The sequence below is a fragment of the Hermetia illucens genome, chromosome 6 (genome assembly GCF_905115235.1).
Source record: "Hermetia illucens chromosome 6, iHerIll2.2.curated.20191125, whole genome shotgun sequence".
Classification (NCBI taxonomy): Eukaryota; Metazoa; Arthropoda; class Insecta; order Diptera; family Stratiomyidae; genus Hermetia; species Hermetia illucens.
The window spans coordinates 84,386,597-84,411,924 of NC_051854.1; the positions used below are offsets into that span (position 1 = coordinate 84,386,597).

General features: G+C 43.5%; 1 protein-coding gene across 1 annotated transcript; it reads left to right on the plus strand.

Annotated features, from left to right (window-relative positions):
- Nucleotides 1–17,350: 17,350 nt before the first annotated feature.
- LOC119659879 lies at nt 17,351–24,739 on the plus strand. The gene is made up of 11 exons (XM_038068198.1): nt 17,351–17,640; nt 17,699–18,003; nt 18,082–18,252; nt 18,315–18,449; nt 18,519–18,632; nt 23,458–23,603; nt 23,663–23,809; nt 23,864–23,974; nt 24,045–24,202; nt 24,261–24,431; nt 24,501–24,739. The coding sequence occupies exons 1-11, from the start codon at nt 17,484–17,486 to the stop codon at nt 24,605–24,607; spliced, it is 1,722 nt and encodes a 573-aa protein (XP_037924126.1). The 5' UTR covers nt 17,351–17,483; the 3' UTR covers nt 24,608–24,739.
- The last annotated feature ends 589 nt before the right edge of the window (nt 24,740–25,328 follow it).

Sequence of the window (25,328 nt, forward strand, 5' to 3'; positions counted from 1 at the left end):
GCCTATTGACAGTAGCTTTCCGATGAATGTTTGGAAATGTGGATCAATGGAATAAAAAACAAACTACGCCATCTATTGAGAAAACCGACAGAACTTATTTGTAGGCCTTATAACTATAAAGTGTAATGATATTAGTGGAGATCGGCCACTCAAGGGATCGACTTGATTTCCTATCTCCACTAATATCATTACAAATTTTTTTTTATTTTTCCAATTTAGCTCGCGTTCTGGTTTTATTCGATAGGCCGTCGCGAATTCCTACGTAAAATCGATTTTAAAATCCGGTGCGGACCCACGCACTGGTAAAGACACGTTGTTTTAAGTAATGAAGCGTGAGGGATCAAAGCGCTCAAAGGACCCCCCCCACATTCCCGAGCCTGGCTAGCACAGAGGCGTGCAAGAACGTGTCGACCGAGAGCTTTGATAGAGCTGCAATCTTTGTGGGCGGACCTTCACGGTCAAATTTTGCCAATTTGTTTAGTTTTTTTGGGATAGCTCTGCCCTCTAGGTCGTTATCGGCCACTCAAGGGATCGACTTGATTTCCTATCTCCACAATTATCATTACAAAAGTAGAAAGGATCGCCAGTCGTCCCAACATCGAAAACTATGCACCGCTAGCTCATAAAAGAAGCGTCTAGCCTCCGGTTTCCCCACTTGTTTCAACTTTGGTTGGGGTGCCCTCTGGTGGGGCTAGACCGTGATATTTGATTGAAAAGTTCAATCTAATTTGTTTACATATTAAAAATAGATAGTCAATCAGACTATGATAACTGGCTAATTGATTCCATTGGCTTTTGATTACCCTCATCCACTATTTTCCACTTAGTTTTTCTGAACATAAAAGCCAAACGATTATCCAATTTTTAGCTGCATTTCAGAGTTAATTGTTTTTTCCAATTTTCAATTATGTATTTGCTATTTCAATTAACGACAGCTTCTCGAATTATCTGAAATAAAGACGTACGGATTCAATGTATATTTTTTAATTAAATTCATTTCTGTCGTACAAACTTGAAGGCGGAAAGATAATAATAGTTCCATATGAGATACATTATTTTGTGTGTGAAATTCATCAGAGCTAACAGAATTAAAAGTCGGGAGAAATGCCAATTCACAGCTTAATATTCAGCGAGCAAACGGTATCTTACTCAATAAATAATTAGATATCCCTGCAATGCTTTGACGACTAATAAACGTTGGAGGCTGACGCCATAACGAAATCAGTACCAACTTGTCTGGAGTGTCTTTTGAATCATATTTCGTAATTCACTATATGTTCTCTATTAGTGTGCACATACGCTAGCTTTAGGTTGAGGTACTTCCAATGAAAAAACTCTGCGACGATCACTGTCTTAATGCCAAAGATCTCGACATTTATTCTCCTCGATTAATTTTTATTAGTAATGAAATATTGCGGAATAGGATTGCTTTTGCAACGAGTTTGAGCTCGTTCGTGCTCTAGATCATCCAAACGCAACAATTAGTCAAGGAATTGAATGCTGGCAAAGAACTTATTTAACCGAAGGTCTTCAGACAAATGCTATCAATGCCTAAGGCCAACAGAAGTTCGCAAGTGTTAACATACACATCTACGTCACTTTCTAGGCGACAAGGCTTTCTATTGAAATAGAGTAGTGCCAGGACTTCTCGGAGCTGTTCGGTTCTTTACTCTCCTTACAAAGTCAAGCAGTGGACTGCAGGATAGAGTGATCAAGGTTAATATGTGGGTTTCTAAGCCTCACGTCTGCCAAGGACATTAGTGGTAAGTAATGGCTGCATCCTGTACACGGTGACCTTACTATTAAAAAAGTGCTACGGATCTAAACGAAAAACACTTGGATTGCAAACAACAACAAACAAGTGGAACCTAAAACTGCATACAAACTGATCCAGAAAACACAAGCAAACTTCGCAATACTGATAGTCAGGTGATTACCAGCAAGAGGGAATCTAGGAAGTCAGCTAGTGCTGCTAATGAATACCAAAGCAAAAGATGGGGAGACGAAGGAGGATTTCTCTGCTTATGAACCCAACGGAAAGCGAGATCTTTGCAGAATTAAGGAAAATCTTTATAGGATCAAGCCCGAAGACAGCGGAGCAGAAGTGTCTTCTATTCGAAAAACGAAAAGTGGTGGAGTCCTTGCCGAAACAGCCCGGAATACAACATGCAAAGGTACGTTCTGTAAAGTGGTCGATGAGCTACGGGGAAAGAAGGCTTTGGTTTCTGCGAAGTGCATCGCAGGGCGGTTTCGCACTGCCGGCGACGCAGTCTGTGGTCGCTCCCAGCTGAAACCGCGCGGGTTCAGCGGAGGAACCCGGGTCCTAATCCCGCCAATAGCCAACTTAACGCGGACGCCGTTTTAGAACATTCGACGTTGGTTCGACATTGGCTCGACAAAAGCTTTCAGTCTCGGCAAGGAAACCCATTTGGGCCCTCCCCGGACGTCGAGCTCGAAGGAGTGCTCTCTCCATTTCATGACTTTAAAGGAGCCTTCATATGGTGGGTGCAGCGGCCTCCTAGGGGCGTTCACCCTAATAAGGACCTACGAGCGTGCATCGAAGTCCCTGAGAACCCAAGGAGGGGCCCTTCGGCGTCGTGTGTCGGGAAGGTTGAGTCAGACGCAGCATGCTGGAGTGGCTCAACCCGGCTCTGGTATCCAGTACAAGGTCGGCGGGGAGTCACAAATTCTCCACGTACACCAGCTCCACAGGGCGGGCGCTGAACTTCTCTCGTAGGCTATGCGGATGCCGTCAGATGTGCCGGCGGTAGTTCAGTACATCGACGGAAGTGTTTACACTGTCGGCGATACATTCGGTGGTTCATACCTCCACTGTGCTGCCACATGGCGCGTTATATGAGCTGACAGTGCAGTTCGCTCCGCAGAGATAGAAGCTGATCGAATTCTCTTCAGTGAACAGTAGTGAAACAAGGACAACGAACTTCACCTCGACTTATCTAATAGCGCTGCCATTTAGGCTCAGGACGGCGCCCGGCAAGGGCTCTTGCTTAATGCCGAGGGAATGACCTTGTGTCTACGGGTAACGGAAGCGTCCTTCCTAATCAGGACGTTTGTGTAGGATTCGAGATCCCTGGGCATGTCAGCTATGATTTTCATGTGGTTGGTAAGAACTGCGCCGTCCTTCTGCGCCCCGGCGATTACCGGAAAATCGACGAGGGGGGGAATCATGACCTCTGCAACGCGTGACAAATCGTCAAAAAGCACGTTACCTTTCCCAAACAAGTGTTAAATGTAGAAAGCGAACTGGCTGTGAAAGTTCAAGTGCCGAAGTTGCGTTGTTGCGTTGAGCGGGATTCAGCTGTTTGGAGGAGAAGCTCAAAGATTGCCAGATTTGATTTACTTTTTGGTGAACAGCTACACCTACGGTAATATCTGAAGCATCGACGAATACGTCTAGGGATGCATTTTGCTGAGGAAATGCCAAAAGTATAGCATGCACCAGCTCTTGTTGGTGGTGTCAAACGCCTGGACAGCCTCTGAAAACCACACAATCAGACGGAAGTCTTTGGTTTTCGGCCCAGACAATAAAGCCTTAAGGACTGATTGATAATAGACGACTTTGGGCAAGAAACGACGATAGAAGTTTAATATGGCCAGCATTTTCTCAGATTTTGTAGAAATTTGCACTTTTCAGCGTTAAGTACTAGACCAGCCTGAAGGAGACGTTGAAAAATGCACTGGAGGTAATGTAAATGCTCGAACTTAAAGGAAAACGTATCCAGAACATCAATGAGGTTTCGTAGCACAGAGTGGATCTTTGAAAGATTTACACCGCGTTGCACAATCCAAGAGTCATCCAATTTAACTCGAATAGTCCGAAAGGTGTGCATATTGCCATTTGTGTTGTCTTCGGAAGCTACAGGAATTTGATGGTATGCCTTGACTAAGTCCAAGGTCGAGAAAATACAGCAATTTGCAATAGAGTACGCAAAATTGTGGACGAGTAGGAGGGTATATCGGTCTGAATCATTCTGATGTCTGCAGTCTCCAAAAGGTTTCCATTCGCCATCGGATTTAGGGACCATGTGTAGTGGCGAAGACGAACAACTGTCTGAAGGTTTTCAAATGCTTTGCCTGAAGTTCTTCGAACTCCTTCCGCGCAACTGCGAGCTTCTGCGGTGGTAATCGACGCACCTTGAAGAAAAATGGGGAGCCAGTGTTATTGTGGTGTTGAACATCATACTTAACGGAATCAGAAAGACTACGCTCTACAATATTTTTGAAGAAGTGCGCGAATGCATGCATCTGCAACGTTTCCAAAAACGATGGGAAGAGTGGTGGGTGAACAGGACCAGATTTTTCCAGATGATCTAGGGGAAATTGTTGAATCAAGGAGGGACATATTATGAATATCTACTGGCAAACCATAGTGCTATAGAAACTCCACGCCTAGGATGGGCGATTATGAAGCACCAAGAAAGCTTTCGACAAAGTCCTAAATTCGAGTATACCTCCCTGTAGCCATACGTACGAATCAGCGAAGAAATTGCTGCCACGAGTGTTAATGATTGCGATATTAACCTATTATTCCGGGAAACGGGAAGAACCAAAACCTGTATCGACCAGGTGGTTGGGCCGGCTCAGTGGGTTGAAGATTGTGAGACGACGTCGTGCTGCATTTCGGATAGACAGTCGCCAGCACTCCCGGCAAGTCCGATTTGTGAGGTGGGAGGTTAAAGGGGCTAGTACATTTCTTAGTCTTTTCAGCAAACCTACGATGGTGCCAGCATGCCCCGGTACTTGCCGAAGCTCCCGACGACCTACTAACCGATAGCCATTGCAGGAGGCGGATCTAAACCTTGATCTAGTCCTACTTCCCGAACGTAAAACATCAACTCAGAGACGGTGGCTGTTAATGCTGCACCATCTGCTGCAGCTGAGCCACATGACCCAAGTTGTCGCGAGACAACTCCCTAACTATGGGTCGCAGGTGGACCTCAAGGATTTTGTCCGCGATGACGGCTAACGTATCCAGAGACCGGGAATCCGCAAACGTTAAGATGGTCTGAGTGCTCTCCGGAAGCCTCTGCAACCACAAAGACTGTAGCAGCTCGGTGCCGACTTTGTCACCACCCAATTGCTTCATCTCACACAACAGTTGGCTTGGTGCGTATCACTTACTGACAGGCGTTTTATGACCTGCTCTTTTAATTGCCTATAAAAGTAGCCCCCGAAGACGTCGGAGACAAGCTCAACTACCTCCTCGTCCAGTCCGACCAGCGCATAATTAAAACGAACAGCATTCGCTATGACGCCAGCGGAAGTGAATTGGGCCTCGAGTTGGATTAACCATGCTGGCGGACTCCTACGCCAAAACGGCAGCACCCGTATGGCGGCGGTAATTACTGAAAGCAACGTTAGTGGAAACGAACAACAGAGAGAAAACGCGCAAGAGGAATGAGCAGAACTGGAGAACCAAAGAAGCGAAAGGGCGGAGGAAAAGAAAACGGTCCTGCGCAGTCTCCTGCGGCGTTCTCTTCTTTTATGATATTCTGCTGCGAATATTGATAGGTGGTCGCGCTCGCTGGATATCCTGGGGCGTCGGCTCTCCGAGTGCGCGTGGATACGTGGTAGTTGACGCTGCCGCGAGTGAGAATTGCAACAACGGTGGCAGAGTCATCTGACAGTGCGAATAGCCGACACTTTCAATTTTCGCGTTCGCCACTTATTGTCACTGGAAACGAACTGCTTTCGGTCAGACAAATAATGGCATCTGAGAATTTTGTTTTTCTTCTGTAGCTTTTCAGATGTGAAACAGGAGACAAAGGTTGATTAAGTTTCGCAAACACAAACCCTTAACCAACTTCCAAAGGTTCCTAGCGAGGACTTCTATTTTTTCGGACAAAGCGTTGACCCAATTCTTCAGACGAAATAGACGATCCAGATCACCTAAGGTTGTTGCCTCCTCTTGTTGTGAATATACGCGTCACCGAAAGTCAGGTCTCGATCTAGCGATGTTGCTTATTGATTCAAGTCTGCCGTACCGAAGCCTTATTAACCCGAAAAGCAATTTTCGCTGCCAAAAATTACTTTTCGATTCCATGGCTAACATGATTCACATTAGCGTGCATGCGACACGCAAATTGCTGGATCCGCCACACATTGCGGGTCCTACATCTAGCAACCAACGTCTTCTCATGAATGCAACGCAGGCTGTTCTGCTCTACGGTGCGGAGGTATGGGCTGATACTTATGGCAAAGAGGTGTATCGTAACCGCTTTGCGCAAGTGCTGATATGGGGAGCTTTGCCCACTACGTTCGAGTTCGTCTTTTTGCAAAATAGATAGCGCTTGAACAACCCCCCGCGTTGGTAAAAGAAATTCCTTGTTAGTCGGACACCCGAATTAAAGTGACAAACGGTTCGAGACTAGTTTTCTAACAATGCGGAAGCCCCTACACTTTCTGCGTAAATGCATTCACCAACTCTACCAACCAAACCAAAATCAAGCCAACTATTCTCGGTCTCCCTTACTAACGTTGGCGTGAATGGCTTCTTCGTCCAAATCAAATTCACATTCACAGGTTGATAGAAACGACAACGGATTAACGATTTACGCATTTTCTCATGGAACGTGCGCTCCCTGTACAGAGATAAAGCTGATGAGCAACTAGCCGATACCCTGTCCCAATATAGGGCTGATATAGCAGCGTTACAAGAGATGCGATGGACAGGGACCAGTTTCCTGGAGAAGAGCCACTACACTATATATTATAGCGGCCATCCAGTAAACCATGTGCTCGGAGTAGGTTTCTTAGTCAGCCAAAAAATGAAACCTGCTGTTATCGGCTTTGAAAACATAAGCGAACGGCTATGCACTCTGCGCTTGCGAGGCAAGTTTAGAAATATAAGCCTCATTAACGTTCACGCCCCTATAGAGGAGACTGCAGAGTCGGAGAAGGATACTCTCTATGAGGCAGTAGAACGAACCCTCGAAGCCTGTTCCAGGTATGATATCAAAATCATACTTGAAGATTTCAACAGTCAAGTAGAGACGGAGCCCGTATTCAGGCGATACGTTGGCTCCCATAGCTTACACCAAAATACAAAGGATAACGGACTGCAGATTATTCAATTAGCAGGGTCACACGAAATAGTTGTACCTGGTTTGCACGGAAAGCGGTCCACAAACATACGTGGGCCTCTCCAGACGGGACCACTTTCAACCAAATTGACCACGTCTTGATCGAACGCCGCCACCTCTCAGCCTTGATGAATATCAGAACATATAGGGGGGCCAATCTAGACTCGGATCACTATCTCGTTAGCATGGTGCTCTGACCTCGAATAACAATACCACTCAGAATCCCCTCTGACAATCAGGTGAAAGTGAACAATGAAACCATTCACAACACAATCCTCCGCGACACCTATAAGAGGAAAATGGATGCCGCAATAACTGCAGTCAACAGAGGACCTGGAGATGAAGTATCAACAAATGATCTTCACAATCACCTGAAGAACGTTATCATGGACACGGCCACAAACATATTTGGCCCTAGCCGCAAAAGGAGTCGGAACGGCTGGTTTGACGATGAATGTAAGCTAGCAAAGGAACGGAAGAATGCCGCATACCGAGTAATGTTGCATTCTCAAAGACTTAACACGAACTCCGGCGAGTGGAGAAGCGACTTCACAGACGGAAAAGGAAGCCTGGGAGAACCAACAAGTCTGTAAACTAGAAAAGTACAGGGAACAACCGCACCAGGCGCGGAAGTTTTACCAACAAGTCAGCAGGATGAAGCCTTATAGACCTCGATGTTCATCCTGACGAGATAAAGAGGGAAATCTGATTTCCAACAGAATGGGCATATTAGAGCGATGGGTTGAGTACTTTGATGAGCTACTGAACAACCAGAATATCGGCGAGTTGGAGGTCCCGCCAACTGAAGGCGATGGACAAATACTGCCACCACCAAGTTTAGGAGAAACAGTGCGTGCAATTCATCGGCTAAAAAATCATAAGTCGCCAGGAGCGGATGGAATTACAGCGGAATTAGTTAAATATGGAGGCGACCAGTTACACCAAGTGGTTCATCAACTTGTGCTCAAGGTATGGGACAGCGAATCAATGCTTGATGATTGGCAACGAGGCATTAACTGTCTCATACATAAAAAGGGAGATATCACACAGTGCAGCAATTATAGAGGTATCACGTTGCTGAGTACCATCTATAAGATATTCTCCACTATCTTGCTAGGCCGGATAGCCCCATACGCCCAGAACATCATTGGCCCATACCAAAGAGGCTTCACTCAGACAAATCAGCAACAAATCAGATTTTTTCTCTGCGGCAAGCGATGGAAAACCTGTTAGAATATGGACACCAGTTGCACCATTTATTCATCGACTTTAAAGCCGCTTATGATAGCATAGCCAGGGTAAAACTATACATGGTCATGAAAGAATTTGGTATCCCGACGAAATTGATAAGACTGACTAGGCTGACCCTGACCAATGGGTGAGGCCAGATAAAAGCAGCAGGATCACTCTCAAGACCATTCGACATCAACAACGGTCTACGACAAGGGGATGCCCTATCATGCATTCTCTTTAACCTGGCCCTCGAGAAAGTGATTCGTGATGCTGAAGTAAATGCAAGAGGTACGATCCTCTTCAAGTCCACCCAACTACTGGCCTATGCTGACGATATCGACATTATGGGAAGAACCACCCGAGATGTACAAACTGCCTTCATACAGATCGAGCAGGCGGCAATCGGGGCGAGATCTTGGGCTGCACATCAATGAAGGGAAGACAAAATATATGGTGGCAACGTCAGCACCGAAGACGAATCAACCAACAACATCAAACCGCACTGGTCAAACACAAACACGAAGAAGAATAAGGATAGGAGAATACAACTTTGAGACCGTTGACAATTTCTTCTACTCGGTCCTAGGTCCTAGGGTCGAAAATCACAACCGATAACAGCTACGATGATGAAATCCGCGCACGGTTGTTGTCAGCCAACAGAGCCTATTTCAGCTTACAAAGACTGTTCCGGTCGAAACGTCTCACCATGTGGTCAAAGCTCTTACTGTACAAGACTATGATCTTGCCAGTCCTCATGTATTCCTCGGAAACTTGGGTTCTTAGCAAGAAAAATTGCGAACTCTTGGCCACGTTCGAGAGAAGAATCCTCCGGAGAATTTTTGGCCCCCTACATGAGGATGGACGATTCCGTAGCCTACACAATGACGAAATCTATGAGCGATACCATGACCGTCCGGTTGTGGATAAAATTCGACTCAATAGGTTACGGTGGGCGGGTCACTTAATCCGTATGGATGAGGATGATCCCACCCGGAAAGTCTATAAGGGCAATATCTATGGTAGAAAAAGAAGACGAGGCAGACCCTGCCTAAGATGGAGCGATGGCGTAGGTCAGAACGCCAGACAGCTTTTAGGGATATCGAATTGATGGACCTCGGCGCAAAACCGGCATGTCTGGAGTTCCTTATTAAAGCAGGCCTCGACCGGATACCGGTTGTTGCGCCGTTGATGATGATGATGGTTTTAGACAAAGAAGATAGAGGACTTGATTCGTGGATATGAATGGCGTCTTACTTATCCCTTCATGATTCTATGAGCATTCTCCTAAAGGTTTACGCCTGCCTCCGAACAGAGCTCCTGAAAGCAAAAGTACTCTTTTTGCCCCTGGTCGATCTTTTCGACTATTCTCTAAACGGCTCTTTGGACTCATTGGCCTAGCCACACCTCTATGAAGGTCTGCTCATCCAAAGTTTCTGCAGGCCAGTCTGGCGTCTTTGTGGGTTCGGACATGCTGTTTTCGTGTGCTGTAGCTCTCCGCGCCGTTGAAATATAATTACTGAGTAATCGCTGTAAAAATATGGAATACAGAAATCTCTCATATCAGAAGCGCCTTTGACTTCATTTGGGTCCAGCTGTAATCGCAGTTTCTTTATGAATGCTTTCAAAGGAACCGATTGGTCCCGTACAGAACGGAAGTAAAAATAAGGAAAGTGCGAACTGATTTTCATGAGTAAATAACTTCTCCTTCAAGTTGATGATCAAAAGAAGTTGCCTAACTTTACTTACACCGAAAATTTAAGTGAACTCGCATATTAAGACGTATCTCCACGGTTGCTCGCAAGGAACAGTTTTGCAATGGAGCTTTTAAACACTCATTACTATCACTGCGAGCAGAATCAAATATTACCAAAAACAATATTATCGTGATTACAATCTTTGTAGAAATTATAACCATGGGAATCATGTTCAGCGCTTGCAAATTGCCTACACCGAGTTTCCAAGCTAATTCGAACATATGAACTTACATCTCCTCGGAACCACCTCGGTCACGCTTCATTACCTCCTTGTGTTAAAACACCTACAATTAAAATATAAAAACAGAGGAATTCGAAAGCAATAAAAACTAGGAGATAAGATACTATCACGTCCAGCACTTGTTCCATGCTGTGCGTGTGTAATCAAGACTTTATTTAGTGCCATTTTCTTCAATTTGATACATGCATGGCGTGCAAGTGAGCATACGCAGATATGGATTGCTATAAAAAGATGTTTTGGTGAAGTTACCTCAAAATTCGAACATTGGGCAACCTGTGGGCCATCATATCAAACGAGCTGTATTATGTTCACATCCACACTTTACAACAAATGAACCGAATGATCGTTACCATCAATTGGTGGCGGTCATGTGTAATTCATTTTAATTGACTAATCGGAGAGATTTTTTGCATTTCAGATGTTATTAGGCAACAATTATGTGGTATCGTTCCAAAAGGAGGAGGCTCCAGCCGCAATCGTTTTGCAATAATTGTGGCAAACTCTTCTAACCTGAACCTGTAGCCACGTGGTAGTGATGTCGATGCTCAGCGGTGGCAGTGGTCCAACAGGGAGAGGTTGTTCAGCGCTATATGATGAGAACCTTTTTTTCGGATGATGATGATGGAAAACCATGACGAAGATATTTTAGAGGAAAATGAGTGTGGAAAGGTTAACTTTGGGAACTTTTCACCTTCGTTTCTGCACCATACTGCACAAATGAGTTACCACTTTCAATTCCTGCTGAAAGATTTTGGAACTGCAGACAATGTAGATCCCAGAAAATCCAAGGCTAAGTTCTACTTTTAGGGAATCTACTCTGAAATTTAAAGATATCTACGCACTCATGTCTATAGAAACATTCCAAGGAGGGTTTATCAGGAATAACCAACCATCCCAATACATGGTAACTCCCATCCAACAGGCCCAACAAAGCAGGTGTGACTCTGCCAATTCCTATAAATTACTTACCAAACTATGAGACCGTTGACGTTACTTCGTTACAAAATGGCACTTATCTTTTTCTGTGCCCGATGACGATAATAGATTTAACTTTTGCTACCTCTTCTCATTTCAATTAATTCCATTTAACTTGAATTTCTGCAGTAGCTTCTCTGGTCCCTGAGTTTAATGAAGATGTCTGAAAAACGATTCACAATTTTGCAGTTCAACCAACTCCTTTCGTGCCATTCAGGGTTATGCAGATTGCTTGGGAAACTTATCTTCAGCCATAAATGAGTATTGTGTTGAAGGCGTAGAATTAAGTATTTTTTCGTTACCTTAGAAGTTGAGCAATGGCTGGATGAAAAACGTCGCGCCGTGATGCAAATTCAATGAAACGGTACATTAACATGAGCGATATCACACCTCTTTGACGATATCAGCCCCAAGTCGGGCAATACTCAACCTTACCCAAATTATGATTGCAAAAAGACATTGGCGGAATTTTCAGAAGACCCAACAGTGTTCGGTGCAGATATTGTGGTGCCAAAGAGGCTGGTTGCGTTCCATCTGTGACGTGGATTACATAAGACATGACCCTAGAAATCTGATCTTTATTTTGAATGAAATTGTGTTTTTAGAATAGCGATTTCAAGGTCCCATCTCTTTGGTGTGAAACCACGCCATGGTAAGAGGGTAATTTGGATGATGGTTACGATTGAAAAGCGGTAATAGAAAGGTCAATTGTTAAATAAGGGGGCGTTGATTAGGCTCTATTGCGATGAAAATCTGGCTTCAATGCTTCACGCAGAAGGTTGCTATGATTATATCTTGTGCGCATCTTTAATTCCATACTTATGCTAAGTACAAATTAATTATTTAGTGCAACATTGAATTGCTAATTTTCAGCACATTCCAATCTTTGCAAAAAAACTCTGCAAATGAAATACAGCAATTGTCTTTAACTAGGCTATGAACGCCTCCCAATTTAATAAAAAGGACACAACCACTTTCTAACATTTAAGATAAGCATATTACACAAAATTGTGAATGTAATTATTTTATGGGTTTAGGAAACACTTTAAGTTAAAATAATTTAGTGCAAACACTTTTTTTTATTCTACTTCTAATTTCTAAAAATCAATTCAATCTCCAAAAACTTTCACTTTAAAATCAATTCAATTTCTATTTTTAAAAAACCACTCCTCCTGCTTTGACACCAAAAAAACAATTTTCGCTGACAAAAATTATCATGGCTACCGCGATTCGCATTTGCATATGATCGACAAGCATATTGCTCGCTCCGACACAACACTCCAACCCCAGCTGAAACCAAAGTCAAAGTGGACGCGTCGCGTGCCTCTCCTCATGGTTGCATCTTCTCTTTGAAAAAAGGGCTTTAGTCAAGCTATGGACACTTTCTTGACTCTCGAGGTGGTAAGGTGGCTGCAGCGGTATTCGAAAGGCATCCGTCGTAATTAGGACATGCATGCAAGATTCGATATTCCTGGGCATGTCAGTCACGGTTTTCGCATGTTTGGTGGGTGGCGGTCGCTTCAGCTTTGGCATTTCTTCCTTGAGCAGACGCAATAAACCAGTAGTGTTGAGTCGTGACCTGATGTCGAGTACAGGGTTGCTGGAGAGCCTTAGATTCTCTCCGGATACCAGCCTTGCGGGACTTGCCGCAAGTTCTTCGCGATTGGTTGTCTGGAGACCAAGTACAACGATTGGCAGGACCTTCAACCAAAAAGGATCATCGAGTGCCATTATAGCGGCCTTCAGCGTGTTGTGCTACCTTTCAAGCATCCCATTGCACTGCGGGTGGTACGCGGTTGTCCGGAGACGTTTGAAGCCGAAGAGTTTTCCCTTCTCTGAGAAGAGGGAGAACTCAAACTGCATTCTTTGGTCTGTCATTATAATCGTTGGCACACCAAAGCGTGGAATCCATTCTCCACATAGGGGCTCAGCACAAGATTGTGCAGTAATGTCTTTCAAAGGTATTGCATCAGACCACCGCATGATCCTATCGATGGTTGCCAGGCAATATCTGAAATCATGCGAGTTTCGCAAAGGGCCAATTAAATCACGGTCAATTGTGTGAAAACGCTTGGTGGACCGAGGTAACACGTCAACCTTTTCCTCATATACTTTGTAGCCTTGCATTTCTTGCATGCGATGCATTGTCTGGACCAAGAATTAATTTCATTCTTCATGGACGGCTAGAAATACTTTTCGGTGGCCAACTGATTCGTTATCCGAATGCTCGGGTGGAAATCGGCTGGAATATACCGCCTTGGTCCCTTATCTGAGGTCTCGCGGTATATACTGGACGTTAAACCGAAGATAGGAAACTCCTTAAAAGTGTATTTGGAGTTGATCCTTAGGCTCTAAAGAACTGCGTCGCCCTTCTGCGCTTCGATAATTGCCGGTGGTGGGGATCTTGACATCTGCCACAGCAACCACGTTATCTTTCCCAAGCACATGCTGAATGTTGGAATTGAATAAGTGATAAAGCTCAAGTACAAAGTTAGTGAGAGGACACTTTGTCGGGTTTTTTCTTCAAAGCAAAAGTGAGTGGCTTATGGTCCGTGAGCATGCCTACTCTCAAGGGTATACCGAAAGTATTTAACTGCGAGGAGACGTCTTTGATTTTCGGCTCAAAGAAAAACGCGTTCAGGACTGACTAACAGGCTTGGGCAAAAAACGACGATAGAAATTAAACACGCCCAAGAACCTTCTAATTTCTCCCACCTAGGGTCGAAAATCACAACCGATAACAGCTACGACGATGAAATCCGCGCACGGGTGTTGGCAGCCAACAGAGCATATTTTAGCTTACAAAAACTATTTCGTTCGAAACGTCCCACCATAGGGTCAAAGCTCTTACTGCACAAGATAATGATCTTGCAGTCCTCATGTATCCCCGGAAACTTGGGTTCTTAGCAAGAAAAATTGTGAACTCTTGGCCGCGTTCGAGAGAAGAATCCTCCGAAGAATTTTTTTGCCCCTACATGGGGGTGGACGATTCCGTAGCCTGCATAACGACGAAACCTATGACCGATACCATCACCGCCAGGTTTTGGATAAAATCCGACTGAATAGGTTGCTGTGGGCAGGTCACTTCATCTGTATGGATGAGGATGATCCTTCCTCTTTCGCGGCGAATATAGACCAGAAAGAGTGTCTCTGTTCAAAAGGATGCTTGTTCACTGTGAAGTGAATGCTAAAAAATATTATTTCCTCAGAACGAAACCCACCTCCAGCGCCAGCCTCGCACTTGTAAGTTGACAGTTTCAAGAACTCAGTTGACAGCAATACCAGAATTCTCTCACCATCTACCCCATCAGTTCCTAAGCAGTTCCACAGACTATGCTGTTCAGTTTTTTACTTTTAAAGCCTGGCATTTGCCCGAATCAGAAGCGTGAACCACATCGTCTATCCGCATAACATGTCCCTTGTGGAGAACGGTATTGATTTATTAGGTTGTTGCAAATGAAATGTCGGATTTGGTAGTCAAATTTCAAACAACTGTAACTCTTATGAAAATAAATTTTATTAATCAAAATAAGCAACCATTACCTTATTCGAATGAAAGCTCGGTTTTGGCATATGACTTGGAACCTCACCAATATTTAGCCACTGTGCAGATCTGCGGCGATTGTCGGACAATATCCACTTTGATCACATGCCCATATTCTGTGCAGAAAGGAATCGTCTCTGTTACGGGAGAGCAAAGAACTACAAATTTCCATTCCAACCGCCATATTTTGCTCTGTGAGTCAATGCGGAACCTACTTATCAAGCTTCTTCACCTTTTCAAGTTCTTGCAAATGCCGGGAAACTGTCGAATGGAGTACCCCCAATTACTCTGCAATGTCTCTTCACCTACAGATGCATGTGTATCAGATTCCACCAAAAAGAGCAGCTCGTCGTTGTCCATCGACGGTCGTGGATGTGCTCGTGACTCACTTTGACAGCTCATGCCGACTGACCGACATTTTTTAAACCACCGTTTACCGTATCAGCTCCAAAAGCCCTCAGACGCTTCCATGCTTTTTAGATTTTATTCCTCTACAAAGTGAAATCACATCTTGATCAAATGTAGGACTAATTATACTCTATTATTCAATACCGCCAGCGTCACCTAGCGGCAGTTTGACGGCAGTTTGAGACATCAAAATCGATATTAAATTCACTTCATTATGAAATCTGACAATTCATTTCATCTGCAACACTTGTGACACATTTCTTTTAGGATTGAGGAGTCCTAAGTCGGCATCCAGTTGATATAAGATCAGACCAATTGGGACGAAAACTTTCTTCCACATGTGTGGTCTACGGGCCCCTGGTAAGTTATCTCCATACATGCAAAAGCGGGTGTAAAATTTCTATTACCAAATGTAATCATGTGAAGTATCGAATGAAACATCTTGATTAGTCCTTCTCAGTTCTGCAACTTAATGCACAATGGGGGAAGATGAGGATTGGAAAGTGGTTATTTCTTTTATGGACCCATTCTCAGAACCTACTCAACCGACGAATCTGAAAAAATTCTGCAAATTTGGTGGAGATCATACTATTACTAACAAAGGTCTAATAGGTCAAAGTTGTCTCCTCAGTGCAAATTCGGAGACTTTGAATATCAGCAGCACGCGAAAGTGATTATTCTGATATAATCTGTGTATATACACTACGTGCTAGGTGCTTGTGGGACAAATGTCCACTCAAATGTTTTTGTATAACACACAAAACCTTTGCTACCTGAAACGCCCCCTTCTAGTTTTCCGACTTGTTTTTCATGCCGCTGTTGCCATCATAATTGTCTCCAACTTTCCTACGGAGGAGTCAACATAGTCATTGTTCAACTTATGCTTTTATTGCAGCATGTTCGTCCAATTTCGACGCTGCACCAGCGACTTGGTTCTCCCAAACTCACCTTCATTAGTCTTCTAGAAGCTTCGACACTCTATGACTAGGTACAGAAGTTCGGTCCACATTATGGCATTTTTAACCTCCACTAAGTAATTTCACCGGACGATAGTAGTAGCCTTTATTTTCATTGAAGCCCTCTCACCGCTTTTTGGGCAGCCTCTCCTTCCTTCGGCTTGTCTTCTGAATGAAGTCCATCGTCTTCAGTCAAATAACCTGCCCCGTCAACTGTTCATCAATGTTTTTTCCGCACAAAGCTGTACAATAGAATTTAGTTCCAGCAGCAAGTCACAATCTACCAGAATGCACAGTCAACTTATATAATCCTTATGATTATCCATGTCTTCCTGCTTGTTCCGCATCGATTAACGCAGATCCTTACTGTACCTGTACTAAGATAAAATAATGCCCCAGCTATGAGTTTATATGTAATCTATTCCTGCTCACTTGACGAATATGAAGTCCGAGTCATCGCCTCCACTCACGTTAGTTCAACACTAGGCTAACTAGTGACAGTCCTCGAGCTCCAGGAGGAACGTCGAGCTGGCCCGAAAATTAAAAAGAATAATTTCCAACCAGCAACGCTGACTTATGTGTCCAGAATCGTTGGCCCTAATGGCATCAATGCAACATCCGATTGAAGAAGCAGTATATTGGCAGGGAAAACTGACAGTTTCAGAATAAAGCCGGCCGAAACAGAACCATTTTTTTTTTGTTCTGACTGAGGGTGTCCTGAAGCAACATTCACTTCATAAAAGACCAATCCGATCTAGCTTTGATAAAAGTCTCCAATTGCTCCGGTAGAAAATCAAGCAGATACAAATACAGAACTCCCTCAACCCCAAAAACAGGTACATAATGTACAGCTCAAAAACTTTGAACGGCAAATTTCTGGCTCCTTGAAAACACTTCTAAATTTGCATAAAAGCCACAAGCTTATCAGGCATTCCTTCCATAGAACTCGTAATCCATCTTTAAGTCGACAAAGCTGTTCAGCTTCCCGGCATCAACTTCAAACTTTTGAGCAATCAAGGAAATATCCTGAATTAAACCCGAAATATAAACACTTCATTCTGACCTCTAAACAAAAACAAAGATATCATTAGAAAAAATGTCAACTGAAAGTTTCAAAATGTGTACATTAACGTGAATCTACTCAACCCCCATTGTCAAATATTTTGTAGGATCTGCTTTAAAATTACTAATCATATATTTTAAACGATTCGTTTCTATTAAAAATCTTAATTTGAAAAAAGGAACAAAAAATAAAGGTAAATCAGCAAGATGAAGATGCAGGATGATATCGAACCATATGTGCCTCGAGCCCCAAAGCATCATGCACTCTTCGGTGAAGGTTATGTGCGGAATCACTTTTTCATCGATTCGAAATGGACACCTAGCAGTAGAGTGGCTCAATATCGATGTATGGTGGATGTTTTAGGTATTCTCATGTCACTTAAGTCAAGATCGGGCTGACCAATGATAGTGCCATTTTCCAGAAAAACACAAAGCTTTTAACTTTGCACAAGGTGTAGGCAATCGACGAAAGCAGGCCAAAGCGCTCAATTCGCTCAAGAAAGAATGCAGCGATGGTCGCACCAAACTCAAGACAGCACTCTATGGAGATGCTCAACGTATAAGAAACCTTTTGCGTAAACACAAAGAATTAAGACGACTCTACCAGAATATGCCGATTCAGATGATCGCGGAAAATATCAATCAAAGAACCTTTGTAAAAAGAAAGGAACTTGATCGTCTCACCTACAAGAAGAACCAAATGTCAAAAAAATACGAGGGAACTCTGGTAAATATCAGCATTTAGGCCATCTAAATTATCCCTGCTTTGGCGGGTAACTCATGCTAAGTTTTTGATCAAATTCAGTTAGAGCTTTCAAAACTTCAAGATCGAGTCAAATACCAAAATGAATTTACTCTGCCAGAAGAAATTGTTGCCAAAGAATTTCACATGGAGTTGAAAAATTCCCAAACTAGACTCAGGGCTTTAAAAACTGTTACAAGAGCATATAGTACGATTCGACATGCACTTTATCAGGTAGTTTACCAGTGCTAGTATCCTCTTAAAACAGTAAAGCAAAGTCCTTCATGACATTCTAGGATGCAATCTACTATGGACCAGCTCTATCTTCCCTTCAAGATGATATTAATGAGCAAGCCAACTTCATTAAGCAAGTTATCCATTTGGGACGTCCTGCTCTGGGAAAAATTGCAAATCTTGTTACAGAATATGATGTTAGTAATAATTCGATAATTTTTGATAGTCCAGATTTAAGTACACGAAAATTTATTTTGTTTCCATAGATCTTAGAGGAACAAACAAGAAAGACAATGCAAGAAAGGCTGCTGACACTGTTGGCAGCGCGCCAAAAATCAGCCTCCAGTGGATCTGAGTTGAAGAAACTTGTGCGAAAAGATGTGAGTACGATTTTCTGTATTCGAAGTAAACTATTTTGAAAAATGGAGGTAGAATTCAGTAATACGTAACTTCTCCTAATATTCGGAGCCATCCATATGAGATGAGCTAAATATTTAAAGCCAACAGCTAAGCCAGTTTTGTAATTTTATCCGCCAAGGATTCAGAAGAGCTTTTCAGCTGTAACCACTATTCCCCACAATGGTTAGGTTTTACACTATTCTCTTCAATAGGATACAAAAAGTTCACGAAATACTTGTCTTTGATTAGGTATTGAATATAATGTTCTGGAACTGCATGATCGGAGCAGATAGTACTCTCAGTAGTACATAAAGCATGAATCCAGCGGAAAACCTTCACTAAAATAACATAAGGTGATTTTCTACTTCCTTATGCCTTTCGTCAGTGAGGTTGGCTTATTTAGATCACATTCACCACTTTCCTTGGTCATAGACTTGGTCCTCCAAGTGGAGTCGAGAGGTTGTCAAATCGCCGTCTAACGTATCAAACCATCGTTGTTTCGATTGACTTCAACATTCATGTCAACATTAGCTAGTGAGTCCTCGTCAGCGTAAATGACATGGCCATACCTTCGAACACGCCACTTCCAATTTTTTTCACAATCGATGCAGCCCCATATCGATGGTGGATATCCTGGTCCAATGCAACATTTGAAACTCCTTTACTGCGAGGCACCGCTCTTTGTCCTTAATAGTTGGTCAGCACTCAAAACCATAGAGGGCGACACTGCGGTTGATCTTGGATTTGAGACGTTCGTTGATACACCGATCACAAAGAACATAAGTTATGCAACGCCACTTAATCCAGTTTGAATTGATGCTTCAAGTAATTTCATAATGAAGTTCGCAATTGCTCATAGCATTGACCTAAAATACCTAAATCGCTCAGATCCCTGTCACTGCAGTAACATTACATATTTCATTAAGGTTGGTCAGCAAAAATTCAGTTTTATTCATATTCATAAACCTTACTGCAAGAGACGACCACCCTATATTTAGAAAAATTGCTCAAGATATGATGTGCTTACCACACTTCGAATTTTACCTTGGAATCATCGTAGAGCAATGTAACCCAGCAATGCATACCAAATAGGTCTATGCGGGACACTGTCAAACGCCTTCTCTACATCCAGGAATGCAATGTCGAGAGGGCGATGCTTCTCATAGTGCTTCTTCGTGAGTAACGACACATTGTGTCTTGCAGCATCAGTAGATCCACAGTTCTTATCGAACCCCTGTCTGGTGTGGAGTAATCACCGAATCCGACAATTCAATTTCACCACTGCTTGCCGAAGCACTGCAAGTTGGGGCTTAAGAATACAGACCTCACCCTTAAGGCCTTTGCCTCTCGTAAAAGGACTATGATTGGGTTCTGAAGTGTGCGCGTGCTCTCCGACAGCGGTAGTGAAGTTCTACAGAATGCTCGCTTTCTTCAACTCCCAACGATATAGGCTGGACATTCTGAGCCTAAACAAAGTAAGATGTTGGGACTCTGAAGGGTATTCCTATTGATCTGACCACACGAGTAGCAATGTGCTTTTGAACTCTGGAAAGCCAAGTGGTAGCGGACGCGATCGTCGGTTTACTTCTGACGGCTACCGCAAGACAGGCTCTGTTAACCTAATCTAGGTTAAGGAGCCTCACAACTGTGCACCGAGAGAGACTTCTTCCCATATAGTGAAGAATAATGCTTTCTGCGAGCAATTACACGCAGTTTAGAAGATGTTTCCTAAAGGCGACATTGTGGGCGTGATAAGTGATCTGAGCTCTGGTAACACCTTCCTTTGCCATGTTATGGGAAAACTTGGCCTTAGTGACCGTAACGATAATGGTGGGGGATTTGTGGATTTCTGCTGCTTCCACCGCCTCGCCATTGGTGGCACAATGTTTAAGCAAGGAGCGTGCCATAAGGTCAATGCGTTACAACTGACCGACATCGAATGGGAAATCAGATTGACCACTTGGTCGTTCACGTTCGTTTGCGTGCTGTGACCGCGTTGCGTCCGGTACTTCTCGCAGGATTGGAGAGCCCAAGTGCAACATCGACCGCTTGGATAATCCAATTGTCGTTCGACAGTAGGAGCTATCTTGCTGATCGGATAGCAAATGCAATGAATATATCGCCTGAGAATGTCGTTGAACATTGAGCCGCCATGAGAAATGCTCTTTTACCCGGTGCTACGCAGCTGGTTGACCACGTCCTGAAGGAGAGTCATAAGATACTGCTGACTGCGGAATCGTGGAAGCGGATCGATGAACGGAAGGGGATGAAAACTATATCGACCGATGTAAGCGATGGCGGGCGTGGCCTGCTCAAACTTTAATAATATAATAATAATCGTTGGCGCAACAACACAATTTGATCAGGGCCTTGAAGTGTCTAACAGTACACTGTACAATGCAACCTGGTCAGCATTGCGCTCGCCCGAGATCATTACCCTGATTTGGTATCTAACATCCAATCACGATAATAAATCCCTTTGCCACCAGTGAAATTTGAACAGCAGCGTAGCATGCGAATACGGACGACCCCTCCAAATAAAAGTCAAAGTTTCTGCAGAGCTGTTTGAAGTTCCAAAAAAGGGCACTGATCTTGCATACGATAATTGTTATTTGCGTGCACCCTGTTGTCACGAAGATAGTAACAAAACTTATCCTGGAACAAACGAAAACTTGCTAAGCAGAGAACAGGCTGGTTATCACCATGGATCCTGTTCCACGAACCATATCAACACCCTTCGACAATTTTGAAACAGTTTGTGGAGCTTGGATCACCGATTTACCTACTTCATTGATTTCGAAAAGTCACCAGCGTGGACAGCGTATCTGAAACGCTCTACGCCGAAAGAATGCAGAATGTTTGTTCAATTCTCACAAGTTTGGTGTGCCTAGCAGCATTCACTACTTGCCATCTTATTGAAAACCTATTCCTATCTGTTGATAGCGACATTTACCAATGCCACTGGCACTCCAAATGCTGGTTCCCGTTTGCGTGGGAGAAATTGAATTCTATTTTACTAAGGCGTCTGCGATTTCATTTTGGAAAAGTGCTAGAAAAGCTCAGTTGGAGTAGACTTGCTAAAGCGATCCGCGCTGCCGGGGACTTTTCGTTACGAGCAGGAAGATCCACGATAGATGCGGCTCTAGAGCCGGAGTACACAGCCGCTGATATTGACGGACAGTGCTCCTCATAACGCTTGATGTCAGAAATGGCTTCAACTCCTTAAGTTGGGCAGACATAGTAGGCATATTAGAAAATTCATTTTACGTGCCGAGCAGCTAAAAGACCGCTCCCAGCTCTATGAGACACTAGAGGGGCAAAGAAGGAAGGAGATCACGTCGGGAGTAACACAGGGATCCGTCCTATGGCCGGACCTATGGAACGCTACCTACAATTGTCTACTAAGACTCGACATGCCAGAAGACTCGCGCCTGGCCGGTTATGCAGACGATGTTACGGCACTTGCTCCTGAACAAGCGCAAATCAGACTTGCCATATTGATGCGCGACGGGTAAGCGGATGGATGAAAGCTCATGGTTTCAGCCTTGCATTAGAAAAATCCGAAGAAATCATCTTGACAAGAAAGAGAATCCCGGCCGAGGGGCCTAAATCAAAACAAACCGTTAAATACCTTGGTTTAATGCTCGACTTGAAGATGAGCTTTTCGAGCAAATCAAAGTCGCAACGGACAGGACTGCAGCTGAAGTCTCGGGCATGTATCCGCTAATAGCGAATGTTTGGGGCCCTAAATCTACCATGAGACGTCTTCTTATCGGAACAAAGGAGTCCGTTCTACTCTGCGGCGTGTAGGTACTGGCCTTGATACCCTTGGTACCCTTGATAATGAGGTGCATCGTAAGCGCCTTGCTCAAATGCAGAGACGAGGGGCCTTGCGGCTGACGGTCCCTTATCGTACTGTCTCAGAACCGACCGTGATGGTGATCACGCGAGTAATCCCCGTTGTCCTTCTTGCTAAGGTGGTTGTCCGTGAAGAACGTTAACGCATACTTACCGCGTTGCAACTCTCTTCGCAAAATGAGCCAAAAGACAGACGATAAAAAATTTAAATCCGTAGCTAAATGGAATGCATAGTGAGATTGATTAGTTCCTTACCCAACTTTTAAGTGGATATGGAGGCTTTCAATACTACCTGCACAAAATTGAGAAGACACAATCTCCTGATTGTGTGTTCCCAATGGAGTGGCGGGCGACCCCGAACACGCCTTTTTCTCTTGTAAAAGGTGAGACGGCTTTTCGTCAGCAGCTTTATGCAATCACAGGGGAGCTCTCTACAAACAACATTGTCAGAGAGATGCTGACGGGCGCTGGCATATAGAGTCATGTTGCGCATTATGTTGGCTCTTCTTGTTACAAAGAAGATTGAGCTCGACCAGCGGAGAGACCGGATAGGATTCCTTCAACTAACAACTTCCTTCCTTCTCTGCCCTCCTGTTGGGAAAAGGAATTCCCTGACTTAAAGGCTCCCTAGCCAGGGGAGGAAAATGGCTAGCCCGAAGTATTGTGCCAAACGGTTCCAGGCTAATTCTCTGATGACCAGGAGGTATTTAGTTGGTAGTCCAACGTCGTACTGTTGAGGGAACCCAACACTCTGTGCATACGTGCTTTCACCTACCCTCCTCCTAAAAAAGGAAGTGTAGAATTCGCTTTTCACATTCATAGTTTTCTTTGTTTGGAGCTTATGGTATCTAAACAACCTCTAATGAGAGTCCCGACTATAATAAAGGAGAACTTCAGGATCCAGTTAACCAATAAATTTTGTACCTTCAATTTCTTTGCAAATTTCAGAGCGATTTTGAAATTTTCCCCAATCGTTATGATCGCGAGACACCCAGTATGACAAGTTTAAAAAAGAACCTGGAGGACATAGAGAAGGTTATGAAGCAAGTGAAGCAAGTTACACTTTGTGCTAGGGCAAGAGAAGTGTATCCAAGGTAGTATCTAGTATATCACAAACATTTACATGCATTTACTCAATGTCCGATTCCCAAAGGATGAAGAAACAAATACGAGACAATGAACAATTAGAGAAGAAGGTGGAAAGGAAGCAATTAGAAAAGGATTTCGTTCAGGATAAAGACAAACGGGCCGAATTGTTAATAGAGTCTTTGAAATATAATGTCACGGAGGAGTCAAATGCGTAATTCATTGAAAATATCAATTTTGTGAGAATATTAAACGGATATCCTTCTAGGAGAAAGGATCGCATTAAGGAGTTACATGAACTCATTCTTGAGCAGAAGAAGTCTCATGACGATATGGTTAAGCATACGAAAGAAAGGGGCGAAGTAATGTGTTATTTGCAGTAAGCAACTACTGATCCTCAGAAAGAAAGCTAAAGCCTTTAAGGTATGGTTCTTACTTCACAATTACAGATATTCAATCTACCAGATCGTTGACGGACTAAGACATGTTTCCGAGTCATTGGGCACAACAAGGCGAGAATATCCTAACGCAGACTTGAGGCTTCCACTTCTACAGTTTTCCGCCTACACTCCAAAAGCATTCCCGCCTAGTCCATTCGAAAAGAATCGTAAGAGCCGTTTTTAAAACAATAACATTTATAACATTTCTGCCAACTTTCATTCTAGCTGAGAAACTCCTTCGAGGTATCAAAGATAGAGTCCAATTACTGATGAACGTTTACAGGCAAAAGAAAAATGACCAGGAAATCATTGAAGCTAACAAGGAATATCATAAATCCTATCTTCGTAGTTTACTTCTCGTTGCAGCTCCTGAGGAGAAGAGTATGGAGGCATTACGTAAGTTAGGCTAGAATAAAGCCAAAAATAATATAACTCCTATATTATTCTTCATCTTCATTAAACCAGCACTGATTGAAGAAGAGGAAAGAGGTGATCCGAGTGTCCCTACAAGAAAACAAATTAAGGCAATGAGTGAAAAAATTGTCGAGGAAAAAATGAAGCAGGAGGACTAAATTTTATCATTCCATTGTTTCTATTCGTTTAGTTTTATCGTTTGCGGTTGTGACTATCGTTGGAAATGTTTATATGTATTACCAATAAATTTTAAGATATTAGTGGTAATAATAATTATCTGAAAAACTAAATGTGACTGTTTCACTGTAGGCACATAATCTGGTGCGCTTTTTGAGGTAGATAGCAGTCGGCACTACAATGTCAAACGCCTTAATCTGAGCTGACCAGCTTGTTAGGAGTTGAGATATCACAGAAACTAGTACTGGAGCCAGTTAGGAGAAATTCGACGATCCTGAGATCTCCCCCGCAGGGGGAAGGAGGAATGAAAATCCTTGAGTTTCCCAAATTCCCTCCTTCATTTAATACCCCACATGATCATATTTTCTGATAAAGAATTTACACCCGCTCCCCCCCCCCCCCCTTACATGTTTGTTGGGTTCTGACAGGAAAAGTTTGGTGTGTTTAACAGCATTACGACATAGCCACCTGTCGATATGGGAAGCTTGTTACCAGTTTTTGATAGCAGAATTGGCCAATGCTAATGACACCCCAATCGCTGGTTCCAGTCCGGACATGAAAGAAATTGAACCCTCTTTTGCTAAAGCATCCGAGATTTCATTTCCCTCTACACCACAATGACCAGGTACCCAGAGTAAATCCATCATATTGAATCTAAACACAGGGTTCAATCGAATTCTACATTCCTAAACGATTTTTGAA